This window comes from Bos indicus x Bos taurus, chromosome 19 (genome assembly GCF_003369695.1).
Source record: "Bos indicus x Bos taurus breed Angus x Brahman F1 hybrid chromosome 19, Bos_hybrid_MaternalHap_v2.0, whole genome shotgun sequence".
NCBI lineage: Eukaryota > Metazoa > Chordata > Mammalia > Artiodactyla > Bovidae > Bos > Bos indicus x Bos taurus.
The window spans coordinates 28,074,849-28,097,936 of NC_040094.1; the positions used below are offsets into that span (position 1 = coordinate 28,074,849).

Genomic DNA, 23,088 nt, shown 5'->3' on the forward strand with positions numbered 1-23,088 from the left:
GTGGCTCCAGAGGGGCGAAAACGGGCCGGGAGCTTTTGCGACAGTAGAAGAAACGACTGCCGCAGGCACTTTTACGACTTGGGGGTGGTGCCCAAACACTTTCAACTTTGCGACACCGACGACCCTGCCTTCTTTGAGGACAGGCAACACTTTGAAATATTCGCTTTACGGCAAGAGGAGGCGGGGTCTTTCCTTCGCTCCACGCGCCGCGAAGCGGTGTGAGCGGGCCCTGAGCACATAGAGGTAGCTTTGTAAATAAAGAGGGTCACACTCCGTACCACTTGAGACCGGATATGTCTTTCGACAGTGTCGCAATCCCTCCACTTCTCCGAAACAGAACGGGCTGGCTTTTGGGGCGAAAAGAGTTCGCGGATGTTTCTAGACAAGCCCATCTTGAACTCTAGTTCAACCAAACTTAGGTTTTAAAGCCACGAATAAACAGTCCAAAGGAGCCCTGGCAGGTAGTTTCAGGTAACGACGCTGTCAGTCCTCAAAGACCGCCACCCCCAGAGCTATCAACAACCCCCCAGCAAGACTCCCCAGACGCTACGCTTCAACTGGACTGTGTGTGACGTCACAATTAAGTTTCTGGACACCTGACTATGATTGGATAATTCGGATGAGAGTGGAGATGGGGGAGAAGGGCGGGAACAAATCCCAGAGACAAAGAAGGGTTTTAGGGTGGGACAGAAAGGGAGGGGCAACCTGAGAGGCTTCCAGTCGGAGGTCCCTAAACAGTTTTGATTCCGCCCCCCACGGCTCCAGGGAGCGGTGGGGGAGGGGACCCAGACCTCGCCCAAGTGTCCCCCTCCCGCCGCGGTGGGGGCGGGGCCTGGGGCGGGGCTATGTGGAGCAGGGAGGCGGGGCGAGGTAGCTGAGAGTGGCCCCCTAGTGGGGCCATGGAGAAGCAGGAAAGTCTGGGGGCTGCTGGCGGCCTCAATGGAGAATCCCCTGGTGGGGGTATCAGCGGGGTGCCAGGAGGCATCGGAGGAGTCGAGTCAGGCGCCGGGTTGCTCTCCGGAGTAACCATGTTTCACGGTTCTGGGCCTCCCACGCACAATGGGGGAACTATAATTCGCAGTCTTGATTCTAGCCAGCCCTCCGGAGGGACAGCAGTCCTCGGTTCCGGGCTCAACCAGCATCCTGGGGAAGTCGCGGGCCACAGCTTTGGGTCCCGTACACAACCTGTCGGGTTTAATCCCCACTTCCCTGGAACCAGTGTATCCGGGACGTTCAACCCGGGGTCCGGGGCGTCTGGGGTGTACAACTCGGCAAACATTACGCTATCCGAGTCAACTTGCACGCGCCAAGACAGACCCTGTGAGGACCGTCCCCGGAGCATCCTAAAAAACAGCAGCTCCATCATGGTGCACAAATCCCCCGGGGCGGAGAAGTAAGGAGCCGGGGAGGAAGAAAGGGATTCCAGACACTGGAGGAAGCCAAGGCAGGGGAAGGGGGTGGAGTCTCAAGAACTAAAAGTGAGAGTAAGTGGGGGTAATTGGGTGGGAAATCCGAGGTTCCTAGCCTTTGAGAGAGCGGCTGGTACAGGATAAATCCTTGATTACATAGCACGTGATTATCGTCAGGTGTGACCCCACCCCAGCCTCCTACAGGTCGGAAAAGGTTTTGAATAACTGAAAGAGGGAGTACTCTGCCCTTCTTTTGTATCCTTTCCTCACCCGAAGGAGAAAGTCTCAGCACTGGGATGAAATGAATATCCTGGCGACCTACCACCCTGCTGACAAGAACTATGGCTTTATGAAGGTGGATGAGCCCAGCACGCCCTTCCACAGGTGCGAGTCTGCAGCTCTAGCCCTTCAGCTCCTACTCTTTTCTCTACTCAGAGGAGGGGAGTGCCTGCTGCCCGCTCTGAGGCATTGCTTCCTCCCTCTCTTGCAGGCTCCAAGACAGCGATGAAGACCTGCTTGCCGGGACCTCTCATGCAATGACTCCTGAGAAGTTAGCAGAAAGGTGAGAGTCCTGCCAGAGGTCAGTAGGGACCTGTGGCCTCCTGCCCCCTCCACCCCTGAACTAGGGTCTGAGCTAGCTCTGCTTTTTGGCTCTCCAAATGGGAGGTACTACAATTTGGATCAGGACTCACTCAGGCCAAGGTGGGGGAGTCAGCCAGCTTGGCCCCAGCTACCACATACTCCCATTTTTTGTTCTCTCTGTGCCCATAACTGGTCTCCCTCTCCTTCAGGTTTGCAGCAATGGACAGTTTCTGCCCCAAGGTCCTGTACAGCGATAACAGAAGCTCGGGGTCTTCAGACAGCTTTTCCAAGACACGTGAGATGAGGGGTGGGGTTAAGTGGAAGGGGAGGTGGAGTGAGAGCTCAGTGGAGAGCCTGGCAGGAAAGCCATGCTCTGACACTGGCCCACAGAATCCGATGATTTTGAAAAGCGCCGCAAGGCACACTACAATGAAGGAAAGTTCCTGAAACCTCAGAAAAACCCTCCCTTGGATAATAGCGAGAACAGCAGTGTGGGTAGCGTGAGTATGAGCAGTGGCAGTCGAGGTGCAGTGCTGGACTCAGAGCCCAGGCCTGTGGAAAGAAGTGGGGCAGGAAGAATGACTGGAGGAGTCAAGGACCAGATTGGCCTGGTGGCCAGAAACCACATCCTAGAAGCCAAAGGTTAGCTATGGTGGGGCCCCAGACACCCAAGGGAATTGTAGTCCAGAACCTTCTCCACCATAGCTTGTCTTCCTCAGTGGGTGTCAGCCCAGGGCCCTGCTGCCTAAGAGGGAAGTCGTGCTGGCTGGTGTCCCCAAGGTAGACAGAGGGCAGCTGGGGTAGGGTCCCCATCAGGATAGGCCCCAAGGAAGGCTGGCTGGGAAGGAGGAACAGAAAGCCCAACAGAACTCTGAGGGGGTGGAAAGGTCACTGATGTTTTTCTAAAATGGGAGGAGGGGATAGAAGTGAGATGAGAACCTGAGGCTTGACCTTCTCATGGCTGCTCAGGGGTCACAATGAAGCTGGTGCCCTGTATTCTCTAGGTGTCCTTATGACTCAGACTGATTTGGGTGATTCCTCAGCTTCCCCTGCTTTCATAAATCTGTCCCCAACTTCATCCACCACTGTGGTGTTGGAGAAGGAAATTGGTCTGCAGCGCAAGGAGTATTACAGCAAAGGAAGATACCTAAGGTGCTGGCCCCACCCCGAGCTTGAGGAGGACACAGAAGATGAGCAGCAAAGCAGTGAGAATTCAGCCGGGTCAGCCCAGGAGCGGGAGGGCTAAGAACCAATAGACTGATGGGTGTGCCAACCCTGGTCCTCTGATGCTTGCAGGCTCCACAAACTTGAACTGGGTGACTGAGAGTCCCATGGGCACTGAGGTCCGTCTGGTGGACCACACAGGAGGCTCCTCCCAGGATTTCCAGGCCACCGAGAGCTCCCAGAAAGTGATAGTGACATCATCGAAGCCTGGTGAGGGCACCAGGCCACCATCTCACCAGGCCTGGCTCTTGGCAAGCTCCCATCTTCCCAACCCCCGACTCCCTTCAGGCCAGCGGATCGGTAAAGGTGATGAGAGAGGCCTTCCACATTCTTGTGTGCAATGTGGATTTTATGGAGAGGACCCAGGGAGGCTCAGAGGGATGGGTACCAGCCCCCCAGCTTGGTACCACCGCTGCCCCCATGCCTCCTCCCTGATTCCTCTCTGCCACCTACCCTGCTCCAGGTACTGCCCAGTGCTCCAAAGATAGTGGGTCCCAAGCAATGTCTGACTGGTGTCAGTGGCTGGTATCCAAAGGGCTGAACTGGCAAAGCATGGAAGGCTCAGAGAGGGAACCTGGAAGTCACCCAAACTTCCCAAACCAAAACCAGCACAGACGTGAGCCTGAGCAGGGGCAAGGGGATGGCCGGGGAGCGCGAGGGGCTGAGTGGGTAGGTTCTAGGGAGTCTGGGGATCGTGGCCACATCTTCTGCCTGTGGCAAGAAAGCCACTAACCCAGCCCCTCCTCTTCCAGATGAAACCCTGCAGCTCCAGTGGACTCAGGAGGAGGAAACCAAACAATGGAAACTGTAGCCAGCTGGGGATGGGGTGGGAGCCAACTTTCCCTGCCCTCACCACCCTCGGTCAATCGGGGTAGACAATAAAGAGAAGAGCAGGAGTCTAGGTGCTGTGAATTGGGGTCCCAGGCTGATCCTGAGCTGTCGTTGAGGAGAGCGGGGGCAGAGATGAAAGTTCACGTGCAGGAAACCACAGGCAGAACAGAGCAAAAAGCTTGGCATAGCCAGGGGGACTGGACTCAACAGGCACCCAGGAGCCCAGGAAGACCCACCTGCAGTGGGCTGACAATGACTTGTGTGATTCAACCACACACTTACCAGTATTGTCTTTAAAAAACCACCCTGGAGGTAGGAGTTATCGTCCCCATCTTTCAGATGAGGAAACTGAGGAATCAGCTTGCCCAGGGTTAGGCAATCAGGATTTGAACCTGTATCTCTCAGGCCTCCACGACTCAACCACTGAAGGAGACCAAGCGGAGAGAGACCAGGGCCCTAGGAAGGTGACTGTAGATAGTCTCCGAGGGCGGGGCTGTGGCTTCTCTGATCTCAGGCCCTTCTCCACCCCTGGGCCCCGCCTCCACCCCTCCCAGCACTGCCTGAAAGTGAGGGGTGAGAGCTCCTCCTAGGACACCCCTTGCACCTAGGGAAAGAATCCTTTCCCCCACCCCCAGGCTCTACCCAGGGGAGGACTTTCCCTCCTCCCTCATCAGCACGTCCCCAGGCCAGGGGAGTGCCTGTACTTGCAGCTCCACCCTCCAGGCCCGAGGGCCCACTGGCCCCGGAGCGGGTCTAGCTGAGATGACGGTCAAGCTGGATTTTGAGGAGTGTCTTAAGGACTCACCCCGCTTCCGGTAAGTGTATACACAGGTGTCCAGGGGCAGAGGTGGGGAGGTCCGACAGTCCCTAACATACACAACCTTCCCCATGTCGGACGGAGGATGTCTTTCCAGGGCGTAGGTCTCAGAGGGGCGAGATCCAGCTTAGAAGTCAAAGCCGTACCTCTGGTATCAAATCCCGTGCTCTGATGCTCGCCACCCTCTGCCAGTGTGGAGGGGGTCCCTCCAGCCTCTCTCAACCCCAGAGCTGGCACTCCCTCCTCCCTCTCTTGGGGACCCCTCCCCTCCCCCAGCACCTGCTCTGGGCGGTTAGCAACTTCCTGCCCTCGCCACATCCACCCTCTTTCTACCTTCCTGCTCTGGCCTGGGCCTTAGTAGCTCCCACACTGTGCAGAGTGAGTGAGCCAGAGCGGGTGGGTGGGAAGTTCTTAACCCATCACCTTTTTATGTCCGTACCCTTGGCCCCCAACCCCAGCCCCTAACCCTGCCAACTGGACAGACCAGATAGGCCCAAGCTCTGTTCCCGTGACACTGTCCCTCCTTTCCCAGAGCCTCTGTCGAGCTGGTGGAAGCCGAAGTGTCAGAATTGGAGACCCGGCTGGAAAAGGTGATCCGAATGTGGAGGGGTGACCTGGGGTGGGAGTGAGACGAGAGGGGTAGGGCCAGGGAGAAAAGTAGAGACCAAGTATAAGTTCTGGAGATTACTGAATGTTAACCAGGTTGGGTAGATACTGGGGGCTACAGAGAAACCAAAAGGTGGTTCTGTATCCTTAAGGAGCTCGGAATCTTGGAAAACAAGACTCATCTGTGAACTTGCTTCTGAAGACTTGAGTTATGCGGGACCCTGAGCCCCCAGAAGTTTCTGCCCTCAGGCAGCTCTCAGACTGTGGGCAACAAATCCGTAAAACACTGACATGATGCAGTCAGGCCTTCCTGGCTGCTCTTTACAAAAGCAGCAGACTCCCATCCCCCTTATTTGGCTTTTTTTTTCCCCTCTACAGCATTTATCTCAACTATGTTATGCGTTTACTTGCTGTATTAGTTTTCTATTGTATAACAAATGATTATGCATTCCGTGACTTCAAATAGTGCACAGGTATTAGCATAGTCGTGGGTCAGCACAGCTTAACTGTGCTCTGCTCTGCTCAAAGCAGAGTTCCAGTCCTTGCTGTTGTGGGATTGAGGCCCTCATCTCCCAGCGGCCACCCACAGTTCCCTGGCCCGGGGCCCTGTCCATAGGCAGTTTATTTCATAACAGCTTGTGTCTTCTTCAAGGCCAGTAGTAGGCTTTCCCAAGTGTGTGCTGACAAGATGCCATCAGTTTATATCAGAATGTGATCATGGGGCAAATCCGTCACCTCTGTCATTTGGGGGCGCCATCCTATTGCTCTTGCCATGTGTTGAGAAGCATAATCCTCACTCACCCACACACAAGGAGTGAGGATTACGCAAAGGTGGGAGTCACAGGGCTTCCCTTAGCCTGTGTCTGTCCCACTTGCCAAGTTTGTTTCGTGTGTACTTTTCCCTACTGGACTGAAAGTATCATGAGGGACTTTTACATTTCCCCCTCCCCTGCCCCGCCTCAATCCCCAGGGCCTTTGCCATGACCTGAAAGTTAGTAAGTAACCAACTAATAGATACATTTATTAATGAAATAGATACATTTAAATTGGTGTATAGCTGATTTACAACATTGTTAGTTTCTGGTGTACAGAAAAGTGATTCAGTTGTACACATGAATATATACATACATTTTTAAGTTAAACTTTTTATTTTTAACTAATTGCAGATCACAGGAAGTTGCAAAAATAGCACAGAGAAGCACAGGTACCCATCTCCCAGCTTCCCCCAATGGTAGCATCTTCCATAACTGTAGTCTACTGCTCAAACCAGGAAATTGCTTCTGGCATGATACAGTAAGCTGTCTAAAGACTTCACTTGGATTCTACCTGCTTTGCATATACCCTTAAAAAAAAAAAAATCATTTCTTTACTTAGCTGTGCTGTGTCTTAGTTGCTGCACATGGGATCTTTAGTTGCGGCATGTGGGATCCAGTTTCTGACCAGGGATGGACCCTGGGCCCCCTAACACTGGGAGGACAGAGTGTTAGCCACTGGACTCCCCCAGGGAAATCCCTGAATATACTCTCTTAAAAAAAAATCTTTGTGTATAATTCTGTGGCACTTTATCACATGTATAGATTCTTATAACCAGCATCACACTCAAGATACAAAACTCCTATCATCACAAAGAAACTCTTTTGAGCCGTTTTTTTGTAATGGTACCCTCCCTCCCCACTCCCTTCCTTATCCATGACAACCACTCATCTCTTTTCTATCTCTAGACTTCTCATTTCTAGGTTATCTAGGTGGAATCATACAGAATGTGACCTTTCAAGATTGGCCTTTTTTTTCCTCTCAAAATAATGTCTTTAAGTTTATTCAAGTTGTGGCTTATCAGTAGTTATCAGCAGTTCATTAATAGTTGATGAGGAGCTCATGCCTTTTACATTGCTGAGCCCGTGCTATTGTATGGATGTACCAGTTTGTCACTAGTTCAGTCTTCTGAAAGTTCCTTATTCAACTATTTGGGCAGGCAGGGTGAAGAAGGAAAAACTGGACACTCAGTCTCCCAGGGGAGTTGTGATCCTCTGGGTCCTTGTCCCTTATTATGGACACCCAAGAGTGACATCTGATAAAATTTGATCGTGGTCTGTTTCCTGACTGTTACTGACCCTGCCAGCCATCTTCAAGTCAAGCTATAGTTCCCTGAAGCCTTCACTAGCCTGAAAAAGTGTTTTTCAGTTCAACAAAAGTTCCGTGAGCAAACCTCTGTAGCCCATGTTTTCTGAGCCCCTGCTACCCAAGATTTCCTCATAGAACTGCCCTGGTGGTCTCTAGATCCCCAGGCTGAAATGACAGGCTCCATCAACTCTTGCTCCTTCCCAGATACAGTGACTCAGGGTGGAATCAATGGTGTCATCTCTAGGAGCCATGCAGTTTCTGCAGGTGAAAAGAACCAGGGGTCAGAAAACCTAGCTCTGGCTTCTCAGTCGGCCACCTCAAGGAGTGAGTTGGGAGGGAAACCAGTCTTCAGGCTATTCCTACTGCCACAGGGGCCTCCCAGAGACCCTCCTCAGGCCAATCACTCGTCCTTTGTTTATGAAGCCTCCTAGGCAGGTGGAATGAACTGGGAGATTGGGATTGACATATATATTTAAACTATTAACACTGTGTATAAAATAGATAATTCATGAGAACCTACTGCATAGCTCAGAGAACTCTATTCTGTGGTCTTTGGTGCCCTAAATGGAAAGGAAATCTAAAAAACGGGATTTATGTATATAAACAACTGATTCACTTCGCTGTGCAGCAGAAACTAACATTATAAAGCAACTGTACTCCAATATATTTTTTTTAAGCCTCCTTGTTTGTAATTTAGGGCCAGACAGAATAGGCCCTAAGAGCACCGTCTCTGACCCTATGGCCTGGCTGACTGATTACTATTTATGAGGAAATGTTCACTAAGCACAGAATGGACACCTCCAGACAGTAAATACTGTATAGAATTTTTTTTTTTTTTTGCAAGGCATGTGGGTCTTAATTCCCCAACCAGAGATCATACCTGCGCGCTTGGCAGTGAGAGCTCAGAGTCCTAACCACTGGACAGCCAGGGTATCCCCCATTTCTGTAGAATTTAATACTGAGCAGATAAAGCTCAGGTTTCATCCTGAGGGCCAGACAGTGTTTGAGGATGGCGTTTCTGGGAACTCTGGACCCAAGCAGATGTTGCAGGGCAGGAGAGATGTCCAGGAGGTGAAACCGACTGGCTCCGCTGTCAGACTGGGAGGAATTTTGATCCAGGCCCAGAGCAGTGGGAGGAAAGAAACCAAGATGAGAAAGCAGCTGTGTGTATTAGAAACCAGACTGGGCCACAGAGAAGTGTAGGTTGGGGAGGGAGGGGCACAGCCCTGGGAAAGGGGAGACAAGTCAGACAGGAGAGGAGCAGTACCGGCACGACTCCCTGTTGCTCTGTTGTTTCCCAGCTCCTCAAACTGGGGAATGGCCTCCTGGAAAGTGGGCGGCACTACCTTGCCGCCAGCCGGGCCTTCATCGTGGGCATTTGTGATCTTGCCCACCTGGGACCACCAGAGCCCATGATGGCGGTATGTGGAGGGTCTAGACCAGGCTGTGGTGGGGTCTGGGATGTGGAAGAGACCCTGGGGAAGGCGAGGGAAGAGTCGGTCTGGGGTCTGCCGGTCCCGGGTCTAGGGGTGGGAGGACCCGACTGCCCTTGTCTGGTACTCTCTTTCTGCATCTTCTTGCCTAGGAGTGTCTGGACAAATTCACTCAGAGCCTGAGCCATAAGCTGGACAGCCATGCTGTAAGTTGGGGGGTGGCCTGGTGGGGGGAGCAAGGAAGTCTGTGGTCCTGACCCCCCACCTGCCAACTTCTGCTTCCCTCAGGAGCTTCTCGACGCCACCCAGCACACACTGCAGCGGCAAATTCAGACCTTGGTCAAGGAGTGAGTTGGGAAGGAAACCAGTCTTCTGGCCTCTCCCACTGCCATGGGGGCCTCCCTGAATAAAGGAGTTGTGAGATTGGAGGCTTCTGGTGGCCTGATCATTATCCCCTATCTCAAGGATCCCCTCAAAGTCCTGAGTGTCCATAGCTACAAGGCTGTGAATGCACCTTAGGGATTTCTCTGCTGGGGTCAGTGAGTGTATGGGTAATTCTGTGTTATTCCTACACCTCCAGAGGTCTCCGGAGCTTCCGAGAGGCTGGCCGGGATTTCTGGCGGGGGGCCGAGAGCCTGGAGGCTGCTCTTACCCACAATGCAGAGGTTCCCAGGCGCCGGGCCCAGGAGGCAGAAGAGGCTGGAGCTGCTTTGAAGGTTGCTCGAGCTGGGTACCGGGGCCGGGCCCTGGACTATGCCCTGCAGGTGCCTGCCCCTACCTGTCCTCCTGGGGTACCAGGGCCTCAATCACCTTGAGTCTGGAGTCACTGGTGTGCAGTGGGAGGGGTGGGGTCTGTGTCTTCAAGACTGACCTGAGATCTTTTGGGCTCTCAGATCAATGTGATTGAGGACAAGAGGAAGTTTGACATCATGGAGTTTGTGAGTCGAGGTGGGGGTGGGGGTGGGGGTGGGGAGGAGCCTGCTGATAGCATGAGGGACCGGGGAAAGAGAAGGGTCTGCCTCCTGCCCACCTTGTCCCCAGGTGCTGCGTTTGGTGGAGGCCCAGGCTACCCATTTCCAGCAGGGCCACGAGGAGCTGAGCCAGCTGGCCCAGTATCGCAAGGAGCTGGGTGGCCAGGTAGAGCCCCAGGGAGCAGGAAGGTGGAAGAGGGAGGGAAGGCGCTTTGAGATGACTCTGGGTGAGGGTGGGGCCATCTGAGATACCCTTCCTGTGCTTAGTTACACCAGCTGGTCCTGAATTCAGCCCGCGAGAAGAGGGACATGGAGCAGAGACATGTGCTGCTAAAACAGAAGGTGAGGACTGGGGCTGCAGACAGGAGGCGGACGACCCTGGGGCCTTGGTCTCTGCTCACTTCAGTTGCCCTTTGACACTTTTGTGCCCCCAGGAGCTGGGTGGGGAGGAGCCAGAGCCAAGCCTAAAGGAGGGGCCTGGTGGCTTGGTCATGGAAGGACATCTCTTCAAAAGGGCCAGCAATGCATTTAAGACCTGGAGCAGGTGAGGAGTGAACATCCCAGTCGGTTTTGGGGGTTTTTTTGAGTGGTTATAGTGTGTTAAATGGGTCTTCCCAGGTGGTTCACTGGGTAAAGAATCCTCCTGCAGTAGAGGAGACCTGGGTTCAATCCCTGGGTTGGGAAGATCCCTCTGAGGAGAGCATGACAACCCAGTCCAGTATTCTTGCCTTGAGAATCCCATCGAGAGAGGAGCCTGGTGGGCTATAGTCCATACGGTCACAAAGAGTCGGACATGACTGAAGCAACTGAGCATGCATGCATGCACACACCATGTGTTAAATGCAGCCAGGAAAAACAGACAGACTGCCCCTACCCCCCCACCCCACTGCTTCCTTCAGAGACTTTATATTCCATCAGCAAAGATACACAGTGATATGGTAATTAAGTGAATTACGTGTTATCTTAGACGGTAAGAATACCATAGGCAAAAAACAACAAAGAAGCAATGTGGACACAGCCGGAAAGGAGCTGTGACTTTGAGTAGGGTGGTCAGTCTAGACCTCCTGGAAAGGTGACTGCTGAGTGAGGACTGGAAGGATATCTAGGGGGAGAATGTTCTAGGCTGAAGGAGGAGCCCTTCCAAGGCCCTGAGGAACCTGGAGGGTTCCAGGAACAGAGGGGAGGCCCTGGGTGTGGACAGAGGGAGGGAGGAGGAAGTGGTAGAAGATGCAGGTGGAGCTAACAGGGTGTGAATCATGATGGCCTCGTTGGCTGTGCTCTGAGGGAAGTGGGGCGCCATGGGAGGGTGTGGAGCAGGGTGGTGACCTGCTCTGACGTGACCCCTTCCCCTTCCAGGGCCACCGCCGGCCCCTGAGAGATCTTTGTGCAAATTAAGAAAGGGAGCCCCTTCTCCAAGATACTTATATTTGCCAAAACGTTGTAGTAACTATTTTATTAGACAAAGCATTTTTGCTGCCATCTGCTGGAAACTTGTCTTTGTGAGTCTATCACAACTGGGTGCTGAGATGTGATCAGCACCCCTCACAGGTCCCCGGCTGCCCCTCCTCTGCAGCATCTCCTGGGACGGGCAGCCCAGGACTCTCTCTTCTCAGTGAGATTCTATGAAGCTGAGAGCACCATATTCCTCCTGTCCCTCTCCTGAGCCATTACCCCCACATCACAAATGCTATTTCCACCTCTTCCAGACGCTGGTTCACTATTCAGAGCAACCAACTGGTCTATCAGAAGAGGTACAAGGTGAGTAGGCTGGGTCCTGGGTACTGGGCCCCAGGAGGACTCAGCCCTGCTGTGGCTGCCTGGACATCTGCCCTCCCCCCGCCAGGACCCTGTGACCGTGGTGGTGGATGACCTTCGTCTCTGCACAGTGAAGCTCTGTCCTGACTCAGAAAGACGGTTCTGCTTTGAGGTTGTGTCCCCCAGCAAGTGAGTACAGTGCCCAGGGCTGATGGCCTGTGTGTCTCAATCTTACTGGCTGGCAAGGGTCTTGGAGGCCCCTCATGCTGCCCCAGATGTTAACCCTTTGGTGGTTGACTGGGGAGGAGAGTATAGGGCAAAGGGGCATATCTAGAAGGGTATTACCAATTGGTGCAGAGGTATTTCCATATGACTGGCACCAGCCGCACACTTGCTGAATGTCAGCTTGCTCATCCTGCCACTTGACTCCCCAAGCCTCAGTTCTCTCCCTGCTCTCCATTCCCCTCTGGTCCAGGTCTTGCCTCCTGCAGGCTGACTCAGAGCGCCTCATGCAGCTGTGGGTCAGCGCCGTGCAGAGCAGCATCGCCACAGCCTTCAGCCAGGCTCGCCTTGATGACAGCCCCCGGGGTCTAGGCCAGGTACCTTAACTGGCGGTGCAGGGCTGGGCTGCCCAGCGAGCTAGGACATCCCTTCCCTCAGAGTCACTCTTTCTTCCCCTGTCCCCCCAGGGCTCAGGACACCTGGCCATAAGCTCCGCTGCCACCCTGGGCCCTGGTGGGTTGACCAGGGGAAGGGAGCCTGGGGGAGTGGGGCACGTGGCAGCCCAGGTGCAGAGCGTGGACGGCAATGCCCAGTGCTGTGACTGCCGGGAGCCTGCCCCCGAGTGGGCCAGCATCAACCTCGGCGTCACCCTCTGCATTCAGTGCTCTGGCATTCACAGGTCTCTCCCCACAGGGTCCCAAGCGTGGGCCCCTGCTCCTCCTGGGTTGGGGGCGGGAGACTTGCCTGGGTTTCCTCTCACACTCTGCCTGTTACCTGGGCTGAGCCTGTGGGGCCCAAGGTGGACCCAGGTGGGCCCAGCCCCTCGGTATCCTGGTCTGGCCAGGGCAGGAGGACACCCAGGGGAGTTGATCGACTTGTCTGGAGGAGGGGTGGGGTCAGGACTGCTGAGGGTTGGGGAGCTGATGAAAAGCAGAGAGAGATGATGTTATGAGGCCTTAGCAGGTCTATACAGCCCTCAGGGGGGGAGAGGGGAGGGGAGTGGCATGGCAAGAGTTGTCCAGGCCAAAATACCTGGAGAGAGGGGAGGTGGCTGGAGAGGATGAGGAGAAGGGAGGAGAGGGAATGGTGAACAGGCGGAATCCAGCTCCATCCAGGTCAAGACCACGTGGCCCTGGCTGCCCTCTGCCTCCTGGCCCAGCGCCTCCGCCTGGGCCCCCGCACGCAGGACCTTGCCCCTAAGTCTTTTCAGGAGTAGCAGCTGCCCCCACAGAGGGCCTGACATATCTCCCCTTGCTCTCCAGGAGCCTTGGAGTTCATTTCTCCAAAGTCCGGTCTCTGACCCTTGACTCATGGGAGCCGGAACTCGTGAAGGTGACTTGGGATGCTGTTGAGTGTGTGGGGGTGGGGTAAGGGCAGGGCTTCAGAGTCCTGAGGGCTCAGACACTCACCCACACCCTACCTGTCTGTCTCTGCCTCTACCTGGGCTGTCTGCAGCTCATGTGTGAGCTGGGAAATGTCGTCATAAACCAGATCTATGAAGCCCGAGTGGAGGCCATGGCTGTGAAGAAGCCAGGGCCCAGCTGCTCCCGGTGAGGCTGGGGCCACCCTCCATGTGGGGAGGGAGGGAGGAGGGCCCAGGACGAGAGGAGGAAAGACTGTCTCCTTCCCCTGCAACACTCCCCCGCCAGGCAAGAGAAGGAGGCCTGGATTCATGCTAAATACGTGGAGAAGAAGTTCCTGACCAAGCTTCCTGAGATTCGAGGGCGAAGAGGTGGCCGGGGGCCCCCCAGGGGACATCCTCCTGTGCCCCCAAAGCCAGGGCTTATCAGGCCCAAGCCGGGGAGCTTCAGATCCAAGCCAGGTATACAGTTGGTTGGTTGGGCATCTGTGAGTGCCTGCTGGGCACTCAGCACAGTGCCAAGCCCAGTGGGGAGGCACAGAGTCCCGGGTCCAGGTCTTCCCCTTGAGAATGTTCAGGGGGCCAGACTGTACCAGCACTGGTTTTATAAGGCAAGAGTTTCGGGGATTAAAGTGAAGGATGGGAAGGACCATGGGGCTGGGAGGAAGCAGGAAGGGCTGTGTGAGGGTGCCAACAACCTAAGATGAGTCAGGAGAATGAGTGAAGGTCTCCAGAGGCCTGTGGATGAGGGTGAGAGCTTGGCTGGAAGAGAGGGAATCAAGAGAGCTGAGGTTGACTATCAGCTCACCCTCAACATCCCCTCCAGTTGAGGTGGTCAGACAGGAAGAAAGTGAAAGATGTGACTATTCTATATGCCTAGGCACCTGGCCATATCCTCTCACACCTTCCATCACCCCCCACCACAATTCCTGGTCTTGGAGTCCTTCCCACAATTGAGAAGTGACCTATCCCGTCACAATGTCAGGGGTCTGTACTGAGGGTTTTCTTCTCAGATTCATAGCTGGTTCCCCTTCACAGAGCCCCCCTCTGAGGACCTGCAGAGCCTGCACCCTGGGGCCCTGCTCTTTCGAGCTGCTGGGCACCCTCCATCCCTTCCCACCATGGCTGATGCCCTTGCCCATGGAGCCGATGTCAACTGGGTCAACGGGGGTCAGGAGAATGCCACACCGCTGATCCAGGCCACAGCTGCTGTGAGAGTCTTGGTGACCTCCCTACACCACCTTCGGTCTCTCTTCCCTCTCCTGACCTTGGTCCCAGCTCTTAACCCTCTCCCCAGCCCCTAGGGAGTGATAACCAGTAGAGCCTGATTGCTAAGAGGGTGAGATTTGGAGGCTGAGAAACCTGGTTTGGATCCAGACCCTCACCACTTACAGCTGTGAACCTCCTTGTGCCTCAGTTTCCTCATCTGTAAAATAGGGATAACATGCCTTATTAGGTTGTACTATGGATGTAATACATGTAAAGAGCCAGAGCAGAGGGACTTCCCTGGTGGTGGTCCAGTGGTTAAGATTCTGTGCTTCCAAGGCAGGGGCTGCAGGTTCAATCCCTTATCAGAAAACAGATCCCACGTGTCCCGTGGTGTGGCCAATAAATAAAGCTTAAAAAAAAAAAAAAAGCAGAGCCTGCCATCCCATACCACTGAACTGACCCGACTCCAAAATATCTTTTAATTTGTCTCTAATTTGCCACATCTCTCCCCCTTCTCTATTTCTCCATGCAGAATTCTCTTCTGGCCTGTGAGTTTCTCCTCCAGAACGGGGCAAACGTGAACCAGGTGGACAACCAAGGCCGGGGCCCGCTCCACCACGCGACAATTCTTGGCCACACGGGGTAGGGACAACAGGGATGATGGCCTCGGGAGGAAGGCTCCAGACGGGGTGAGGGGCCGGCTGAACTTGGCTATCTTGTCCAGGCTGGCCTGCCTGTTTCTGAAACGGGGAGCCGATCTAGGAGTTCGAGACTCTGAAGGCAGAGACCCCCTGACCATCGCCGTGGAAACAGCCAACGCTGACATCGTCACTCTGTGAGGGTGCCTGGGGAGGCGGGGCTCGCGCTTACACTATCCACTTGGGCGGGGCTTACGCCAGACCCCAGCTTGCCAGGCGGGGCCTGGGGAGGGGCGGGGCCAGCTCCTGGACCAGACTGAGAAAGGCTCCTCCAGGTGTTGACTGAGGCTTGGAGTAGGAAGGGTAAACTCACCTTCCTTGGTGGATTTATTCTGAGAGAGGCATTATTCATTAATTGTCGGGCATCTTTAAAGTACTAGACCCTGAGGAAACAGGTGAATGAAACAACCCAGCTCAAAGGATGGGAAGGTGAGGGTGGGGGTGGGGTGAGAATGTCATTCATTCCTTAATCCTCTCCCCCTTCAGGCTACGATTGGCAAAAATGCGGGAGGCCGACGCAGCCCAGGGCCAGGCTGGTAAAGTACACCTCCCCTCCGCCCTGCACAACATTGTAACTGTGGGCTTCTGGCCCCTGGTGACCTGTCCCCAACTCCCTGTCCTCAGCTTCATTGATCAATTACATTATTTATTCAACAAATACGTATTGGGTGCATCCTACGCTCCAGGTCCTTGAAACAAAGCAAAGAATAGGCGAGGGCGCTGCCCTGACAGTACAGACATCTCCTCCACCCACGTTGGAAGCGCGTGCTCTTACCAGGCCGGGCTGTCCCTATTGTGCTATTCGTGCTAGGACCCAGCCTCTCAGCCCTTTCTCCCTCCCCGCAGGAGACGAGACATATCTTGACATCTTCCGTGATTTCTCCCTCATGGCATCCGACGACCCGGAGAAGCTGAGCCGGCGTAGTCATGACCTCCACACGCTTTGATCCCAGGCCTTCAAGGGCTGGGACCCCCATCCCTTCCCTCCCTACCACCCGCCCTTTCCATTAAAGCCTTTGTGCTTTGCTCTTCAAAGTTCATTTATTGGCCACCTCCTTTCGGCTGGTGAGATATAGGGCACTGCGACTCTTGGGGTGCAGGAGCGATTGGGAGTTTTTGAACTGGAGTCAATGGAGGGGCAACTCCTGGGAGTGAAGTGGGAGCTTCGGCCTCTAGAGCGGGGGCTCGCGAGCTCAGGCGACGTGGCCCGACCCGTCCGGCTAAGCAGAGGCCGCTTGCGTGGCGTGGGTTGGGTCTAGCCTTGGGAAGGGGGGGCGGCTGGCATCCGGGCTCAGGCCACCCTGGCCCGGAGGCATCCCTGGAATGTGGATGCTCAGCACCCGCCCCCTCGGGAATTCCCCCGGGGAGTGACAGAAAAGGAACAGGTCCTCAACCCCTGCCGTCCGGCCCTCAGTTTCTTGAGCGGCGGGATAGGAGATGCCGGCGTCCACTGAATTGCAGACGTGAGGTCGGGCACACCTGGGGGCCCGTGGGGCCGTCGCGGGTACACCCGGAACGACGTGACTGAGTCACCCTCAGGACCCCACCCCCGCTAGCGTGCGCTGGTCCAGCCTGTCGGCCCCGTCTCTCTGGTTCGCCATTCGGCTTCCACCACCACCCTAGCAGCGCTAGGCCGGCGGGGCGGGGGCGAGGGGCGGGGCGCCCAGGGGGCGGGGCTGCCTCTTAAAGGGCCCCCGGCCTCTGCCCTTAGGCCACTTCCTGGGGGCGGAGAGGACTTAAGCGGTTGCAGAAACCAGAGGAAGGCGTCGGCGCCCGGTCCCGAGACTCCCGGCTGCTTCCATCGGAGTCCTCAGACACTCCCAGCTTGTACTGAACGTGCATCTGCGGTCCCCAGCCGATACAGAGGCACCCCTCGCCATCGGCTCCGATCAGCCTCGCCTCCATCTCCTGGGACCCGCGCCAGAGTCAGGCAAGGCAAGGCCTCAAACTGGCCCCCGGAGCCCTGCGTGGACTTGCCCACGGTGACAGCGATCTGCCCGAGAAGCTGGACCCTTCAGAGTCGGCCTTGTGCTCGCCACCGTCACCTGCTGGTTGGATTCTGGAAAGCCACTGTCTGAAGACCACAGAAAGGAATCGCTGACCACCCAGAATCGGATCTATATCTCCCGTACCTGACTTCCCTCAGCTCTTTTCATCCGTTGTCTCGACCTTTCCGGCGTCTCTGTGCCCAGAAACCATCCCCCACCACCAAGGCAGCTAGGGTGAGCCCCAAATCTTGCTGCCTTGTACTCCAACCTGTGCCTCCCACTCAGAGACAGTCTGAACCTTACCACCCAGTTCTGCACACACCCAGGAAGTTCTACCTTTTCTTCTCTTTCGGTGTCTTCTATACTCCTCAAAATTTCTCCTCCTCCTGTGCCCTCTTCGCCCCCCTCCTTCGGGGGCCCCGTGACCCTGAATGTCGGGGGAACGCTATATTCCACCACGTTGGAGACCTTGACTCGATTCCCAGACTCCATGCTGGGGGCCATGTTTAGGGCTGGTACCCCCATGACTCCCAACCTCAATCCCGAGGGAGGTGGCCACTACTTCATCGATCGAGATGGCAAGGCCTTCCGGCACATCCTCAATTTCCTCCGGCTGGGCCGCCTAGACCTGCCCCTTGGATATGGGGAGACAGCGCTTCTCAGGGCAGAGGCGGACTTTTACCAGATCCGACCCCTCCTGGATGCCCTGCGGGAACTGGAGGCCTCTCGGGGGACCCCAGCTCCCACAGCCGCCCTGCTCCATGCAGATGTAGATAGCAGCCCCCGCCTGGTGCACTTCTCTGCTCGTCGAGGCCCACACCACTATGAGCTGAGTTCTGTCCAGGTGGACACCTTCCGGGCCAATCTCTTCTGCACCGACCCTGAGTGTCTGGGTGCCCTGCGGGCCCGATTTGGTGTGACCAATGAGGACAGGGCAGAGGGAGGCCCACATTTCCGTCTGGAATGGGCTCCCCGCCCCGCGGAACTCCCCGAAGTGGAGTACCGCAGACTAGGGCTGCAGCCACTGTGGACCGGGGCACCAGGAGAGCCACGGGAGGTGGTGGGCACACCCAGCTTCCTGGAGGAGGTGCTGCGGGTGGCTCTGGAGCATGGCTTCCGTCTCGACTCTGTCTTCCCTGATCCTGAAGACCTGCTCAACTCCCGATCTCTACGCTTTGTTCGGCACTAGGAACTGAGACCTGGGAATGCTGCCCTCAGTTTGACTTCAGGGAGGGGCGGGGGAGGGGGGAGAAAGAACTGGTCATTAAAGGGGTTGAAGATTCTCCTGAGGCCTTTTCCTAGCTCTGCTCCGGGAGCTGTGAGAGTCAGAGGCCCCACTGCACCTGACTGGAGAGCCCAAGTATGGACAGGAATCCCCACACTGGAGGGAGCCCACCAAGAGCCCACAGGATCAGTGGGTCTGGACTGGAGCCGATCCTAGGAGGGCTGGGGAGGCTTCCCTGGCTGGTCCTGCCTGAGTCTGGGGACCTTCGGTGTTTCCTTGCTTGGAGCTCAGTATTCAGAGTCAGGAAAAGCAGGTATGCTTCTCTGCCCAGGCTCAACTTAGCAGGACTATGGAAGGATGATGAGGTCTGAGGGAAAGAGGAGCTTTGGATTGCTCTAATGTGGTCTCCTGGACTGTGACTTCTCCTGGAGATGGTGGCCTCGCCTGGCCTGACAAATGAGAGGTCAGAACACTGTGAAATATGGGAAGGGAGGTTCTTTGCTGTGCCCTAAGCCACCACTGAGGGAGACAGGGAGGGCTACGCCCCACCTTAGGTTGGCATAAGGGAGCTAGGAGAATCCCCATTAACTGTGGGGCTGGAGCGTCCCTCTGGAGTTCCAGGTGTTTTAAATAATCCCATGTTGAAGGTGGGGCTGGCTACAGGGAGGAGTGGGGCATCTTCTTGGGTCCTGGCCTTCCTTCCTTCATGTGTACGTGCCTGTCAGCCAGTGGCTCTGACTGATGCGTGGATCCCTGCATCCTGGCTCTCAGCCATGTTGCTGGAGGTGGTGTCTGTGTGCTGGTCTTTCTGTGGCCTCTGCATGTTCAGGCCTGTTTGGGGTTGCCCAGCAACTGTTTTGGTACCAGGTGTGTCTGTGGTATGGGTATGAGTAGACTGACAATTAGTTTAATCACAAGGGGTGTGTGTGCACATGTGCTTCACACATCCACGTAGGCAGGAGGGGCCTGCTGAGCTTTGAGTCACTAGGATCTTCTAATGAGAGGTAAGAGAAGTCAACTGGGCTTAGCTAGGCCTTGGAGGCCTGTATAGAACACTCTGTTGCTAAGGCAACCATGAGCCTGTTGCTAGGAGATAGCTGGGGAAGGCCCAAGGCTGCTCAGGGCGAAGAAGAGATGAACAGAAGAGTTTGAAAGAGTGGGGGAGGATGTGGACAGGCATGGGTTTCTGAGTCCCTGGGGGTACGGAATACTCACAAACAGCTTCTTCACTGGGGAGTCACTTACTATTTATCACTGGTCATGATTTACAGGAAGAAAAATAAAATTGCTTTTGGAATCACCAACTCATGAAAGCTGCTGAGGGCTAGGTTGGGGGTATAGCAGAAGCCCTGCTTTCTCTATCCATCTCCCACTAGAAGAATCTTCTTCCAGTCCTCAATTCACTGGGCCCCAAGTTTACCCCAGCCAGAGATGGGGCAGTGTCGCTGTGCTAGAATGCTCTAGAACCTCCAGACAAAAGGCTGGAACCAGGATCACAGAGCATTCCAATGCCTTCCCAGCCTAGGTGGGGCCAGCCCTCCCTCCAGCAGCCCCCAGCAGGCCTCATGTGGACACTGGCACTAGGTGGGATCTTCCTGGCAGCCGTTGAGGCCTGTGTCTTCTGCCGCTTCCCAGACCGTGAGTTGTCGGGCCGCCTGGCCCGGCTTTGCAGCCAGATGGAGGTCCAGTGGAAGGACTGTGAGGTCTCCTGGACATTCTCGGCCTTTGCCTTAGGTAAAATCAGACATCCAGGGATGGGCCTAACAACAATCACCCCTGTGCCCCAAGGGGCCTGCAAGTGGCCTCACAGCTCTGCCTCTCAGCCATCTCCTCAGTCCACAGCCCTCTCTGGACACACTTTCTGCTCCCTCTGGGAGAGCTTCTTTGGACCCTGGGAAAGGGCCCAGAACCTTCTTCCAGGTCAGTGAGGGAATCACCTGGTCCTTACCCATCTCCACAGATGATGCATCCTTGAACAAAATCACAGAGAAGACTCACAGAGTCCTGAGAGTCATGGGTGAAGTCAAGGGGGAAGGCACAACCTAGGGGCTTGGAAGGCACAACCAAGGAGGGGGCTGGGGAGGTGGAGTAGGGACGGGTGGAGGGCAGATGGAGACAGGAGAGTGTGATGGGGTGGTGCTGGGTGAAGGGGTGGAGGTGAACCATCCCTGCTGAGGCCCTGGGCACTCTAGCTGCTTTCTGCCTCCCCAGAGATCAAAGGGTCTCTCTACTCACTCCCTTCATATTGGCAATGGCTTCGAAAGACCAAGCTCCGGGAGTACAACAGAGAAGGTACGGATGAGGGGAAGGACCAAGGGGTGCCTAGGTCCTTGGGCAAAGGGGTGTATGGCTGAGCTCATCCGCCCCCCACCCTGCCTTGTCTTTCATTTCAGCTCTCTGCCCTCCCTCCTGCCGTGAGTAAGAAAGGGAAGGGGTAGCGAAAGCCGGGGGCTTGGGGCACTTGAGGAGAGCAGCCACGGAGGGCGGTGGGAGCAGAGAGGAACGGAGGCTTCCCGCCGCACTGCCGGCCCTACTGTCTCCTGCAGGGGGCAGCACCATCCTGTACAACTGTTCAACCTGCCAGGGCTTCGAGGTGTACTGTTGGCCCCGAAAGCGCTGCTTCCCAGGTCCTTACTCCCCACCTCTGCCTCACCCCCACCCAGATCTCTGAGCTCTGAGGCTTCCCCAGCATCGATGGGTATGGTCCCCGGGATCACTCACTGCTTCCTGGGTCCCCTATAGGAAGTCACGATCTTTGGGAAGCTCGGATCCTGCTCCTCTTTGTGTGCGGAACTGCCCTGCTCCTGGGTGTCCCGAGCCTCGCGGTGGAGTGAGTTGGGGGATCAGGGCGGGAGACAGCCTCACCACTTCCCACCAGTACCCCCTCATCCTTCCTCCTGCCCTCGTGGCCCTTCCCTCCTCCCTTCCCAGGCCTCCCACCCTCTGTTTTCCCTCAGGTACAACTACTTCCAAGCAAAAAGTTGACTTGTGAAAACGAGGACAGAGCCTAGCCTCCAGTTCTAAGGAGCTCGTGTGCCCACAACATCCACTTCTCTCTTGGGGTTGGGGGTGGGGTGGGGAGGGCGGGGGACAGCCAGACCCTTAGGTCCAGCCCCAAGTGGTTCAATCGTCCAGACCCTGATACTTAGATATACCCCATAGTCCCAGTGTCAGATGGTCCAGGGACCCAGGCACCCACAGCTGGAAAGCTCCTCCCCTTCATCCCTCAACCAATCAGACAGGGGCAGTCCCCGTGCCAGGAAAATATCTACAGAAGGAAAGAATCCCCTCTGCTCACCACCACTCCCACATCTCCTTCTGCCTGTTCCCGGAACGTGGGGGCTGCCAGGCCCCAGAAACTCCTCTTGGCCCTCCTGTGACTGATTGGGAATCCGGGAATGAGTGTTCTGGAAAAGTCCCTCCCCCTAGAATGAGACCACAGCAGTCAGCCTGCTGGCATGCTCCCCTTCCATTTAACATTGTGAAGCCTCCCACAGAGAGAGGCCTCCCTCCTGCCAGGCCCAACTAAACGTGCTGTCAAATGGCCTCCGCCTCTGCCTGGCCTCTGTCTGCAACTGGGGAGGGCAGGGGGAGAGGGAGGCTCATGTAGCACAGTGGTTCTCAACTTAGGGAGGTGGGGATTTTGCACCAGAGGAGATGTTTCTGATTGTTTTGATGGGGGTGGGGGGGAATGTAGTACTGGCATCTAATTGTTAGAGACCAGGGATGCTGGTAAACATCTGAAAATGCATGGGAATGTCCTCCAGGACAAAGAATGATCCGGTCTGAACAGTCAGCAGTGTGTGGTTGAGAAACCCTGGTGTCTGGTCCCTTGGTTATCAGGAGTTTGGATTTGGGGGATGGGAGATGGGACATATAAAGAAGAGGCCTATCTCCAACTATAAGTCACAGTCCAAGGGCCTAGGCCTGGGAGGGATCCTTGCCTTCACACAGCCCCATGGTTTTCAAACTGGATACTGAAGTTCAAAGTGGATACTGAAGTTCAAACTGGAACCGAAGCTCCCAGTTCTCAACCAGCTGCGTGTGTGTGTACTAAGTCACTTCAGTCGTGTCCGACTCTACGACCCTATGGACTGTAGCCCACCAGGCTCTTCTGTCTGTGGGATTCTCCAGGCAAGAATACTGGAGTGGGTTACCATGCCCTCTTCCAGGGGATCTTCCCTACCCAGGGATGGAACCTGCGTCTCTTAGGCCTCCTGCATTGGCAGATGGGTTCTTTACCACTAGTGCCACATGGGAGACCGCATGTAGAGTCATCTGGTCATCTTAAAAAAACTACCTGTTGCTGGGTCTTGTCTCCAGAGATTTGGAGTTTAGTGGTCTCATATGGGGCCTCAGTTAATCTAATTTACAGCCAGCCAGGGTTAGAACCACTGTTTGGGGGAATCTGTAAAGGTACTGGGGATAGAGAGAAAGGAGTAATTTATCCCTTCTGGGGAAACATCTTCCATTTTGTTTTACACATTCTAGTCCAATGCTTTCATTTTATACCGAAAAATGGAACCCAGAGATCATATGGCATGCCCAAGCTCATACAACAATTGAAACATTCACTCATTTGATAAATACTAAGTGATTGCCAGCCAGGCACCGGACAACGCTGCCACCCACACTGG

General features: G+C 55.4%; 4 protein-coding genes across 8 annotated transcripts; all 4 read left to right on the forward strand.

Annotated features, from left to right (window-relative positions):
- The first annotated feature begins 847 nt into the window (after positions 1-847).
- Positions 848-4,111, forward strand: LOC113877754. Of its 4 annotated transcripts, none has more exons than XM_027518191.1 (9): positions 849-1,393; positions 1,686-1,793; positions 1,900-1,971; positions 2,201-2,286; positions 2,382-2,633; positions 2,996-3,196; positions 3,288-3,521; positions 3,679-3,831; positions 3,968-4,059. In XM_027518191.1, exons 1-9 carry the CDS (start codon positions 900-902, stop codon positions 4,024-4,026), a joined length of 1,659 nt encoding a protein of 552 aa, XP_027373992.1. In that variant the 5' UTR covers positions 849-899; the 3' UTR covers positions 4,027-4,059. The 4 variants fall into 4 exon arrangements, with proteins under 4 accessions (XP_027373994.1, XP_027373992.1, XP_027373995.1 ...); XM_027518194.1 differs by having other exon boundaries at positions 850-1,393; positions 3,288-3,425; positions 3,968-4,111; XM_027518195.1 differs by lacking the exon at positions 3,679-3,831 and having other exon boundaries at positions 851-1,393; positions 3,288-3,425; positions 3,968-4,053.
- A 625-nt stretch (positions 4,112-4,736) lies between these two features.
- Positions 4,737-19,755, forward strand: ACAP1 (ArfGAP with coiled-coil, ankyrin repeat and PH domains 1). 2 transcript variants are annotated; one of them, XM_027518189.1, is made up of 23 exons: positions 4,737-4,861; positions 5,396-5,453; positions 8,892-9,011; positions 9,176-9,229; positions 9,312-9,370; positions 9,604-9,787; positions 9,917-9,961; positions 10,065-10,160; positions 10,262-10,336; positions 10,429-10,538; positions 11,701-11,752; positions 11,838-11,938; positions 12,225-12,348; positions 12,439-12,650; positions 13,234-13,303; positions 13,427-13,521; positions 13,621-13,793; positions 14,370-14,542; positions 15,073-15,182; positions 15,265-15,375; positions 15,725-15,774; positions 16,085-16,303; positions 16,950-19,755. In XM_027518189.1, the coding sequence occupies exons 1-22, from the start codon at positions 4,809-4,811 to the stop codon at positions 16,183-16,185; spliced, it is 2,226 nt and encodes a 741-aa protein (XP_027373990.1). In that variant the 5' UTR covers positions 4,737-4,808; the 3' UTR covers positions 16,186-16,303; positions 16,950-19,755. The 2 variants fall into 2 exon arrangements, with proteins under 2 accessions (XP_027373990.1, XP_027373991.1); XM_027518190.1 differs by lacking the exons at positions 9,917-9,961; positions 16,950-19,755 and having other exon boundaries at positions 16,085-16,278.
- KCTD11 (potassium channel tetramerization domain containing 11) lies at positions 17,003-19,755 on the forward strand. The gene has a single exon (XM_027518198.1). The coding sequence runs from the start codon at positions 17,717-17,719 to the stop codon at positions 18,413-18,415; it is 699 nt and encodes a 232-aa protein (XP_027373999.1). The 5' UTR covers positions 17,003-17,716; the 3' UTR covers positions 18,416-19,755.
- A 101-nt stretch (positions 19,756-19,856) lies between these two features.
- Positions 19,857-21,998, forward strand: TMEM95 (transmembrane protein 95). Its single transcript, XM_027518206.1, has 7 exons — positions 19,857-20,185; positions 20,412-20,468; positions 20,663-20,743; positions 20,845-20,865; positions 20,971-21,078; positions 21,194-21,281; positions 21,409-21,998. The coding sequence occupies exons 1-7, from the start codon at positions 19,960-19,962 to the stop codon at positions 21,434-21,436; spliced, it is 609 nt and encodes a 202-aa protein (XP_027374007.1). The 5' UTR covers positions 19,857-19,959; the 3' UTR covers positions 21,437-21,998.
- Positions 21,999-23,088: the final 1,090 nt, after the last annotated feature.